At 44.6% G+C, this 12,500-nt stretch overlaps 1 protein-coding gene across 1 annotated transcript in view; it reads left to right on the top strand.

Annotated features, from left to right (window-relative positions):
* The window catches only part of lmo3 (LIM domain only 3), an 88,879-nt gene that overhangs the window by 16,234 nt on the left and 60,145 nt on the right, over positions 1 to 12,500 (top strand). The window contains exon 2 of the mRNA XM_083632104.1: positions 199 to 412. Within this exon, the coding sequence (XP_083488230.1) occupies positions 207 to 412 (206 nt within the window). The 5' untranslated portion in view covers positions 199 to 206. The remainder of the gene's footprint in view (positions 1 to 198; positions 413 to 12,500) is intronic.

A 12,500-nucleotide genomic window follows, 5' to 3' on the forward strand; every position in this document is an offset into this window, starting at 1 on the left:
AAGTCATATCTTTGTCAGGTGTTTGATATTTGAGGGATCATTGCAAAAAAAATATATATATAATGGGTATATATAATATAAGAATATCAGCCGATATATCGATATCGGAATTGTTTTACTCCCTAATATCAGTATCGGCATCGGTTGGGCTCTAGTAAATATCCCTGCTTCTAACCCTGGTCCCTCTCTCTCCTCCAGGTATACAAATGCTCTCCGTCCAGCCGGACACCAAGCCAAAGGGCTGTGCCGGCTGCAACCGGAAGATCAAGGACCGCTACCTGCTGAAGGCCCTGGATAAGTACTGGCACGAGGACTGCCTGAAGTGTGCCTGCTGCGACTGCCGGCTGGGAGAGGTGGGCTCCACGCTCTACACCAAAGCCAACCTCATCCTGTGTCGGAGAGACTACCTACGGTAAGAGAGCCCCCCGAGCGCTCACAACGTCCGCGCGCACAGCGCTGATCAAAAGCAAATATGACGTCATCGCGCTAGTCGCTTTGGCGCACGAGCCTCCGCAACCGCTGGCCGGCGTGCACCCGAACATTTTTGTAACAGCCACGCGCTGTTGGGGCACGCCACACTTTGCAAGAGAGACAGGTAGAGGAATGTGAGCCAATGTGTTGACGGAATGTCTTGACCCATGTAGTAAAACTTAGATTTCTAACAGTTCGTTTTTAGTGATTTTGAGTAAATTTGTGTGTGGGAGAGGTAAAGCAACACAAAGTAGGCTACCAGGGCTGAGAACTGAAACACCTTTTTACATTCAGTAAAAACAAGTTTAGTGAGTCTGTCCATGTGCTCATATTGTTTCAGAGTGAAACTGCAGTACAGTACATAATGCACATATTGTTTCAGAGTGAAACTGCAGTACAGTACATAATGCTCATATTGTTTCAGAGTGAAACTGCAGTACAGTACATAATGCACATATTGTTTCAGAGTGAAACTGCAGTACAGTACATAATGGCTTTTCATTGTCACCTTCCTCACTTATCATTGTACAATGACCATCATTTGGTTGCAGCACTGAGCATAAATCCCTCGGTGCGTACACACGGTGTGCCCAGACATGAGCTCTGGTGCCTCACTCCACCATATCTGAGCCTTTAGCTGGGTCACGGTGTGTCCAGGCATGAGCTCTGGTGCCTCACTCCACCATATCTGAGCCTTTAGCTCGACCATATCTGAGCCTTTAGCTGGGTCACGGTGTGTCCAGGCATGAGCTCTGGTGCCTCACTCGACCATATCTGAGCCTTTAGCTAGGTCACGGTCTGCCCAGACATGAGCTATGGTGCCTCACTCGACCATATCTGAGCCTTTAGCTGGGTCACAGTGTGCCCAGGCATGAGCTATGGTGCCTCGCTCGACCATATCTGAGCCTTTAGCTGGGTCACGGTGTGCCCAGACATGAGCTATGGTGCCTCGCTCGACCATATCTGAGCCTTTAGCTGGCTCACGGTGTGCCCAGACATGAGGTATGGTGCCTCGCTCGACCATATCTGAGCCTTTAGCTGGGTCACGGTCTGCCCAGGCATGAGCTCTGGTGCCTCGCTCGACCATATCTGAGCCTTTAGCTGGGTCACGGTGTGCCCAGGCATGAGCTATGGTGCCTCACTCCACCATATCTGAGCCTTTAGCTGGGTCACGGTGTGTCCAGGCATGAGCTCTGGTGCCTCGCTCGACCATATCTGAGCCTTTAGCTGGGTCACGGTGTGTCCAGGCATGAGCTATGGTGCCTCGCTCGACCATATCTGAGCCTTTAGCTGGGTCACGGTGTGTCCAGGCATGAGCTATGGTGCCTCGCTCGACCATATCTGAGCCTTTAGCTGGGTCACGGTGTGTCCAGGCATGAGCTATGGTGCCTCGCTCGACCATATCTGAGCCTTTAGCTGGGTCACGGTGTGCCCAGGCATGAGCTCTGGTGCCTCGCTCGACCATATCTGAGCCTTTAGCTGGGTCACGGTGTGCCCAGGCATGAGCTATGGTGCCTCGCTCCACCATATCTGAGCCTTTAGCTGGGTCACGGTGTGTCCAGGCATGAGCTCTGGTGCCTCGCTCGACCATATCTGAGCCTTTAGCTGGGTCACGGTGTGTCCAGGCATGAGCTATGGTGCCTCACTCGACCATATCTGAGCCTTTAGCTGGGTCACGGTGTGTCCAGGCATGAGCTATGGTGCCTCGCTCGACCATATCTGAGCCTTTAGCTGGGTCACGGTCTGCCCAGGCATGAGCTCTGGTGCCTCGCTCGACCATATCTGAGCCTTTAGCTGGGTCACGGTGTGCCCAGGGGTGACCCCGCCCAAACCAAAGTTTCCCCTTCTTTTAATTGAGTAATATAAGCGATGTGATGTATAGTTTTTGGGATATTAACGTTTGTTTGGCACAACTCATACTAGTTACCTGCTGCGGGGTTCCACATTTCTGGCTGGTTGTGACGTCATGTATTCGTCCTATTTACGGGTGCTCACACATTGCTATTCCTGCTCTTCAGGTCACAATTTGATGCTATGGGGATTCATGGATATATTACTGTTTTTGCTGTTTGGATATATGACAGTCAACATTGAGCTGTGAAAAAGAGGGAGATTTTCTGGGGTATCGGTGAATGGCTTACATTCCCCTCCCGCCCCGCCCCCATATGTACAGTAAATAACTTTCAATTAGTCTTAAAAACTCATAGTAAAATAAAATAATGATAAAGAAGAAGTTTGCCTCTGTGCTTCCACGGCTTGTTTGTGTTTGGCATGTTTGCTAACGTCATTTTCTACACAGATTTTTCCTGCAAAATACATGGTATTTGCTAATGTAGCTAGCGGTTAGAAACTGGAAGGTCTCGCACCAAGTGGACTGAAATTTGGCAGCACATCTCTTCTTCTTGGGATGTGTTTCATCCTTTTTTTTCCAGGGGCAAAGTGGTCCTCCACCGAGAGCTTGAGCGAGTGCAGTGACGCAGTTATGCACCGCGCATCACTCGTCACTGCCTCTCAGTTGGGTTGCCAGATACCACGGCATTTATCCTACAAATCGGGAGATTGGCGGGAGAAATTACCAAGTGGGAGCACACTGAGAGAAAGGGTTAAAAATTGTGAGACTCCCGTGTAAACCCGGGAGTGTTGGCAGGTATGCAGCTGCTTAAATTTGCCAACATTTGGCTGCAGTGAAGCCTCTCGCACGTGATTGCTACCTGCAGGGTCTGACTGTCTTCTGACAGTTGGGTATTTGAAGTTGCTAAATGTTACAGTAAGCTGGGACATGTATATCGTTTGAGAGTGGGAGAAGGTTCTGAGCACTGAGTTCATCTGGCATAACAACTGAATGTTAATTACAGTGGAATCTGCTTATAGCGATCACGGTAGGGATGCACACAATTCATCGAAGTTCGATTACTCGCTCGTTAAGGATTTACTCGAGCATGTGAAAAATGACTATCACTGTAACAGACTGTTCAGTGTGTATGCGAGGCTCTGTGGATGTCCCCTCAGAGTTGCCGTAGAACAGGAAGTGGGAGACTCTGTTGTTGACAGAGACAGAGCCGGTGTTGACTAGTGTGCTTAGTGCTAACGCTAGGCGCTAGCTGTCTGAGAATAAATGTGGAAACGTGTTATAACGTTACAGCCTGACGTTTATACGTTTATCTTTTATTAACAAAGTAATAGGTGGACAGTAGGGGTGTTACGATACACTCAGTTCACGATACGATACGATACATGATATCGGGTTCACAATAACGATACGATACGATATTTTAACAATATTCTTTTGCGATTGATTCGTAAGTTGAGGGGGCATCCTCCACGCTAATTTGAGTAATTTCACCATTTTCATCCTCCGTGTCTCTAACGTCCCTCGTCTGTTCAAACAAAGCAATGTAAAGGAGAGCGAGCATGCAATCAGATGCAGATCAGTGCCACCATGTTCAGCTTCTTTTTCTCGCGATATGAGATTTCATCTCAACGATACATATTGTCACGTTTTGATATCGCGATATATTGTGGGACGATATATTGTGACATCCCTAGTGGACAGACATATGTGTGTGTGTGTGTGTGTGTGTGTGTGTGTGTGTGTGTGTGTGTAAAAAGTGAAAATCAAGTTGTGAGGTGACGTTATGTAAGGGTCCCACGCAAGACTCCCCCGCCCAAAAAACAAAATAAAACAAACAAGTAAATAAGTACGGTAGTAAAGTAAAAGACACCCCGATCAAAAACTTTATTATTTCTGCTTGCCTGTGTTACAATTATGAAATCATGTAGGTGACTACAATAATTAGGTCTCCCTTATTATAAAATGATGGAGAAATCTGCAAATATTCCATGATTTAAGGTTGATTCCATTGATTGAGCGATGACTCTTGTTCTGGGAGCAGCTAGTAGCCTGTGCTAGCTGTGTAGCAGGGGATCAGAACAGAAAGTGTAAATGTCATGGTTGAGGCAGTTGATGTGGACAATGTTTGCAGTGCAGACAGTGTGAGTGGGGCCCGGGCGAGCCTCTGTGAACAGGCGTGCAGCGTAAGAGGGAGACCAATTCCAACATGTTATTCTTTCATCTTCAAAGTTCAAGGTGACTGAATTGATTTGATGCTTGCTCTCACGCCAGCGGCCTGCCCGCGCCGCGCCACGCCGCGCCGCCTGACATCTCCTCACCGCCCGCTAATGAATGGCAAATATAGCAAACCACAGCACTCCAAACAAGGCCAGGCTCCATCAGAGAAGCAATCAATGCTGCAACATACACACAGGGCAATAGCATTTTACACACACACACACACACACACACACACACACACACACACACACACACACACACACACACACACACACACACACAAACAAACTCGGTCAAAAATATGATTTCTACTTGTGTTTATCTCATTCTGTCAGCCCAGGTTAGGGACAAGTGAGGGAAAAATAAGTAAGGAGTAAGGCTGGGCCATACAGACCAGAAATCATATCTGTATTTTTAAACTGAATGCACATACTGTACATATCTGTATTTTCTACAAAGTGCACTGGGCTAAATGTTCAGTTGTGAACATGCACAAGCACTTTTATTCAAAAACAAGACTGTGATATTGAAATTACAATATTGTAATGTGCATCACTTTACTGTAATGCAGCCTTTAAAATGCGGAAAAGACAACACTTATGCCATATTACCATATCCAAAATAAAACCATATCTCATATCCTGATATGGATATATTCCCCAGCCCTAGTAAGGATGACTTAAGACGAGTCCATTTTTATATTCCATCGGTGTTAAAAGTAAATAATTTGAGGCTTCATTATACCACCAACCCCCCTTCCAAATCAATGTGCTTAGCAGGGTGGCATGTTATTAGGCCTGACATAACCAGGGTTAATGGAATTCTTCAGGGGTCTACAACCATGAGCGATGTGATCCCACCAGCCGAGAAATAATAATCCCCTATCGCAACACATGCACCAGCAGAGAGAGAATAAATAATAAATGATAATCCCCTATCGCAACCCATGCACCAGCAGAGATAGAATAAATAAGAAGTAATAATCCCCTATCGCAACCCATGCACCAGCAGAGAGAGAATAAATAAGAAATAATAATCCCCTATCGCAACCCATGCACCAGCAGAGAAATAATAATCCCCTATGGCAACACATGCACCAGCAGAGAGAGAATAAATAAGAAATAATAATCCCCTATTGCAACCCATGCACCAGCAGAGAAATAATAATCCCCTATCGCAACCCATGCACCAGCAGAGAAACAATAATCCCCTATCGCAACACATGCACCAGCAGAGAAATAATAATCCCCTATCGCAACACATGCACCAGCAGATAATAAATAAGAAATAATAATCCCCTATCGCAACACATGCACCAGCAGATAATAAATAAGAAATAATAATCCCCTATCGCAACACATGCACCAGCAGATAAATAATAATCCCCTATCACAACACATGCACCAGCAGAGAAATAATAATCCCCTATCACAACACATGCACCAGCAGAGAAATAATAATCCCCTATCGCAACACATGCACCAGCAGAGAAATAATAATCCCCTATCACAACACATGCACCAGCAGAGAAATAATAATCCCCTATCGCAACACATGCACCAGCAGAGAAATAATAATCCCCTATCACAACACATGCACCAGCAGATAAATAATAATCCCCTATCACAACACATGCACCAGCAGAGAAATAATAATCCCCTATCACAACACATGCACCAGCAGAGAAATAATAATCCCCTATCACAACACATGCACCAGCAGAGAAATAATAATCCCCTATTGCAACACATGCACCAGCAGAGAAATAATAATCCCCTATCACAACACATGCACCAGCAGAGAAATAATAATCCCCTATTGCAACACATGCACCAGCAGAGAAATAATAATCCCCTATCACAACACATGCACCAGCAGAGAAATAATAATCCCCTATCGCAACACATGCACCAGCAGAGAAATAATAATCCCCTATCACAACACATGCACCAGCAGAGAAATAATAATCCCCTATCACAACACATGCACCAGCAGAGAAATAATAATCCCCTATCACAACACATGCACCAGCAGAGAAATAATAATCCCCTATTGCAACACATGCACCAGCAGAGAAATAATAATCCACTTTCACAACACATGCACCAGCAGAGAAATAATAATCCCCTATCGCAACACATGCACCAGCAGAGAAATAATAATCCCCTATTGCAACACATGCACCAGCAGAGAAATAATAATCCCCTATCGCAACACATGCACCAGCAGAGAAATAATAATCCCCTATCGCAACACATGCACCAGCAGAGAAATAATAATCCCCTATCACAACACATGCACCAGCAGAGAAATAATAATCCCCTATCGCAACACATGCACCAGCAGATAAATAATAATCCCCTATTGCAACACATGCACCAGCAGAGAAATAATAATCCCCTTTCACAACACATGCACCAGCAGAGAAATAATAATCCCCTATCGCAACACATGCACCAGCAGAGAAATAATAATCCCCTATTGCAACACATGCACCAGCAGAGAAATAATAATCCCCTATCACAACACATGCACCAGCAGAGAAATAATAATCCCCTATCGCAACACATGCACCAGCAGAGAAATAATAATCCCCTATCACAACACATGCACCAGCAGAGAAATAATAATCCCCTATCGCAACACATGCACCAGCAGAGAAATAATAATCCCCTATCACAACACATGCACCAGCAGAGAAATAATAATCCCCTATTGCAACACATGCACCAGCAGAGAAATAATAATCCCCTATCACAACACATGCACCAGCAGATAAATAATAATCCCCTATCACAACACATGCACCAGCAGATAAGAAATAATAGTCCCCTATCGCAACACATGCACCAGCAGAGAAATAATAATCCCCTATCACAACACATGCACCAGCAGAGAAATAATAATCCCCTATCACAACACATGCACCAGCAGAGAAATAATAATCCCCTATCGCAACACATGCACCAGCAGATAATAAATAATAAATAATAATCCCCTATCACAACACATGCACCAGCAGAGAAAAATAATCCCCTATCGCAACACATGCACCAGCAGAGAATAAATAAGAAATAATAATCCCCTATCGCAACACATGCACCAGCAGAGAAATAATAATCCCCTATCACAACACATGCACCAGCAGAGAAATAATAATCCCCTATCACAACACATGCACCAGCAGAGAAATAATAATCCCCTATCACAACACATGCACCAGCAGATAAATAATAATCCCCTATCGCAACACATGCACCAGCAGAGAAATAATAATCCCCTATCACAACACATGCACCAGCAGAGGAATAATAATCCCCTATCACAACACATGCACCAGCAGAGAAATAATAATCCCCTATCACAACACATGCACCAGCAGAGAAATAATAATCCCCTATCACAACACATGCACCAGCAGAGAAATAATAATCCCCTATCACAACACATGCACCAGCAGAGGAATAATAATCCCCTATCACAACACATGCACCAGCAGATAAATAATAATCCCCTATCACAACACATGCACCAGCAGAGGAATAATAATCCCCTATCACAACACATGCACCAGCAGAGAAATAATAATCCCCTATCGCAACACATGCACCAGCAGAGAATAAATAAGAAATAATAATCCCCTATCACAACACATGCACCAGCATAAATAAAGGTCAGCTGCCTCTGCTCTGTGATCACATATAGCATGATGCTGTGAGGAAGAGGAGAGAGGAAGGTGTGTATGTCTGTGTTTGGGTCGCTTCATACACCTGCACCTGCAAACATCATTATTATCTCCTTGCACCCGCAAACTGCAGCTCTGACCAAGTAATAATTTTATATTTAGATAAAAATATATATATTTGCTTGTTTGCTTGTTTTGAGTATAAATGGATTATCATGGTACTTTCTAAGGAAGATCATTTGACTTAATTCTGTCTGTAAAACATCCACTTCAAGGATACAAGCTTTATTTTAAGCACTATTATGTCAAGACAAAAACATCATTTCAAGCATCAGCTTTGCTGTTAACACCAGTTGTTTTCCCAGCTGCTCTCTGTCTCTCTCTCTCTGTGTCTCTCTCTCTCTGTCTCTCTCTGTCTCTCTCTCTCTCTGTCTCTCTCTCTCTCTGTCTCTCTGTGTCTCTCTCTCTGTGTGTGTCTCTCTCCCTCTCTCTGTGTCTCTGTGTGTGTGTGTGTGTGTGTGTGTGTGTGTGTGTGTGTGTGTGTGTGTGTGTGTGTGTGTGTGTGTGTGTCTCTCTCTCTCTCTCTCTCTCTCTTTCCTCCATATGGAGAAATGCAGCGGGAACATCAACAAATGATCCTTTTGATACCCAAAGCCTCTATTGATGATACTGGTAATAGATCGATGATGACATACAGAGAGACAGAGAGACAGACAGACAGGGGGCAGACAGACAGACAGACAGAGAGACAGACAGACAGACAGGGAGCAGACAGGGAGCAGACAGACAGACAAACGGACAGGGAGCAGAGCAGAGCAGACAGACAGACAGACAGACAGACAGACAGACAGGGAGCAGAGCAGACAGACAAACGGACTGGGAGCAGACAGACAGACAGACAGACAGACAGACAGACAGACAGACAGGGAGCAGAGCAGACAGACAAACGGACAGGGAGCAGACAGACAGACAGACAGACAGACAGACAGACAGACAGACAAACAGACGCAGAGCAGAGCAGACAGACAGGTTTCAGTGAGAAAGGTGGAGAAAAGGAAGCGGGCAAACCACAGACAACAAACCTGCTGTCTCCAAGGCCGGGGTGCAAGCGTGAAAAAGCTGTTGGGCATCAGTTAATGGAAAACTGTAAATTCCAGGCATCCATTTTAAAGACAGCACCAGGAGAACACTTATTTATTTATCTATCTATTCATTCATTTTTTTAATCCAACTTCAATTTTCCTCTACAGTGGTTTTACTAAGATTGTAAATGCAAGCAAACTCACAGAGCCGTCAACATGGCTGGATTTATGAGCGTTTTGGAAAGCTGGCTATCAGTGAAAGATAACCAACATGTAGAGCACGCTTCACTGTAATAACTTCTATTTTCCAACCCTCGTTCAGAAGCTACTTTGTGGTCCGCAGCCACCTTGTATAAACACGTATGTAACGCTGCCACCTTGTATAAACACGTATGTAAATGTAAATGAAAAATGTATCTCTCCTTCTTCATCTGGGCGTCTGGGCTTATGACGCTGTCAGTTTGGCACGTCTGTTGACAGGAAGTCAAGCTGGTATCTGCGAGGAGGAGCGGGACGCAGTGGAGAGACAGGGCTGGGCTGTGTGACACTCATTCTATTCTTTTTACAAATCTCATTTAGATACATTCTATGCTGATGAGCGCGTGTCATATCTGCCGTAAAGAAGCAGCCGGGTGCATCGCGGCGCGTGAGCGCTCGCTGACTGGTGAAGCGTTAGTCTTACCATCCAAATCAAGCTCCGCCCACATGACCTTGATTCACAATGAAGACCGGATGGCCGGCTAGATCGCTCATTATTAAATCAGCAGTGGCTGGTTAATCGGCCACACACACACGCACGCACGCACGCACGCACGCACGCACGCACGCACGCACGCACACACACACACACACACACACACACACACACACACACACACACACACACACACACACATATACTGGGCCTGCACGATATTGAGGAAAATCGGCGATGTGCGATAACATTGTTCAATATTGCGATCAGTGTTGTGCAAGCTCACACTTCACAAGAGCTAGCTCAAAGTTCAACTCATGCAGAACTAGTTCACGTTCATAGCTCATATTTTGAACTTTGAGCTATAGCTCACAGTCCCAAAAAATGAGCAGCTCAGTTCATGTCAAGCTCACTTCTTGTTTACCCAGAGAAAAGGCACAGCACTGAAAACGTAACACACAATAGCTTTTAACATGCAATAGCTTTTTAAACACATCTTTATTTTAAAAGATGAATGTAAAATTCAGGGGCTTTTAGCCCAAGCTTCAACAAGAGCAGACTTATTTGATCTGGCTCTAAAATCAAAAATATACAATTAAAAATACAATACTAGCTGAGGTGCTGGAGCTGAATGGTCTAAACTGACTCACCAGGTATCAGACTTAGCTGAGGTGCTGGCGCTGAATGGTCTAAACCACGGGTGCCCAAATTTTTTCCCATGAAGGGCCAAAACTCATTCTGGGTGGAGGGCCGAGGGCCAAAAATAAACATTGTGGAATTACATTAAAATGTATTGTGTTTTATAGAAAATTAACATTCTAAATCTAAAATAACATTTCAATATAATAATCTACTTTTTATCTGTTTTGTAATTGTAATAATTTGCAATTGGTTATATATATTTAAAAAAACATCTGCATTTGTGGGGAGCTTAAACATTTAATCAGTAAACACCCAGTTAAAAACAGTTGTATTTTCCACCTTTGTAATCAAGAGAGAAATTTGACTTAATTCACAACTTGAAAAATCCTCAAGGTACTTTGAAAATCAGTTTCATAGTGGCGACGTATATCGTACTCTTTCAAAACAGCCACTCTCTGTCTGCAAATGAGACAAACCGCTGTTGAATTTACTTAGGTAAAAAAATACTCGTCTTGCCACTCCGTCCTAAACTTTCTTTTGTCAGTGTGCCACTGCCGTGATGATGATCTGTCCATCTTGCTGAGCTGGTGTAAAGCCAGTGACTGGGGAGGGATCAAATATCAGAGCTCACCCCCCAACCAGGTGATTCAGCCAACCAATCAGGAGCGATCAATCCTCAGACAGCAATGCCTCACACCCGTGTGATAGAGTCGGGGAGAGAGAATACCAGCTGCACAAAATTAACGTTAATAACTTTTTTTCTTTTTTTCCCCCAAATCCGTGGCGGGCCAAAACAAACAGAGCGGGCCCCAAATTGGTCAGCACTGGTCTAAACTGACTCACCAGGTATCAGACTTAGCTGAGGTGCTGGAGCTGAAGTCTAAACTGACTCACCTGGTATCAGACTTAGCTGAGGTGCTGGAGCTGAATGGTCTAAACTGACTCACCTGGTATCAGACTTAGCTGAGGTGCTGGAGCTGAATGGTCTAAACTGACTCACCTGGTATCAGACTTAGCTGAGGTGCTGGAGCTGAATAGTCTAAACTGACTCACCTGTTATCAGACTTAGCTGAGGTGCTGGAGCTGAATGTTCTAAACTGACTCACCTGGTATCAGACTTAGCTGAGGTGCTGGAGCTGAATAGTTTAAACTGACTCACCTGGTATCAGACTTAGCTGAGGTGCTGGAGCTGAATAGTCTAAACTGACTAACCTGGTATCAGACTTAGCTGAGGTGCTGGAGCTGAATAGTCTAAACTGACTCACCTGGTATCAGACTTAGCTGAGGTGCTGGAGCTGAATAGTCTAAACTGACTCACCTGGTATCAGACTTAGCTGAGGTGCTGGAGCTGAATAGTCTAAACTGACTCACCTGGTATCAGACTTAGCTGAGGTGCTGGAGCTGAATAGTCTAAACTGACTCACCTGGTTTCAGACTTAGCTGAGGTTCTGGAGCTGACTAGTCCAAACTGACTCACCTGGTATCAGACTTAGCTGAGGTGCTGGAGCTGAATAGTCTAAACCAGTGGTTCTCAAATGGGGGTCCGGGGACCCCTAGGGGTCCGTGGCACTTTGGAAGGGGGTCCGCGAAAAGTTTTCAGGAAAATAAAAAAATATATAGGCTATAGTTTTTTTTGCAAAAGCTTCATACTTCAATGAAAATATTTTATGCTTTAAATCAAAAATGGTTCATGGATTACATTCTAATCTAACAAACCTATCAATTTAAAAGTCAAGCACGTTACTGTGGCAACAATTAAGCTTAGCCCAAAATCACAAATCAGAATGAGGGGGTCCCCGGTATATTTTCTATCTTGTAAGGGGTCCTTGGCTGAAAAACATTTGAGAACCTCTG

The sequence above is a fragment of the Poromitra crassiceps genome (assembly GCF_964638095.1).
Source record: "Poromitra crassiceps genome assembly, chromosome: 2".
NCBI classification, from domain to species: Eukaryota; Metazoa; Chordata; class Actinopteri; order Beryciformes; family Melamphaidae; genus Poromitra; species Poromitra crassiceps.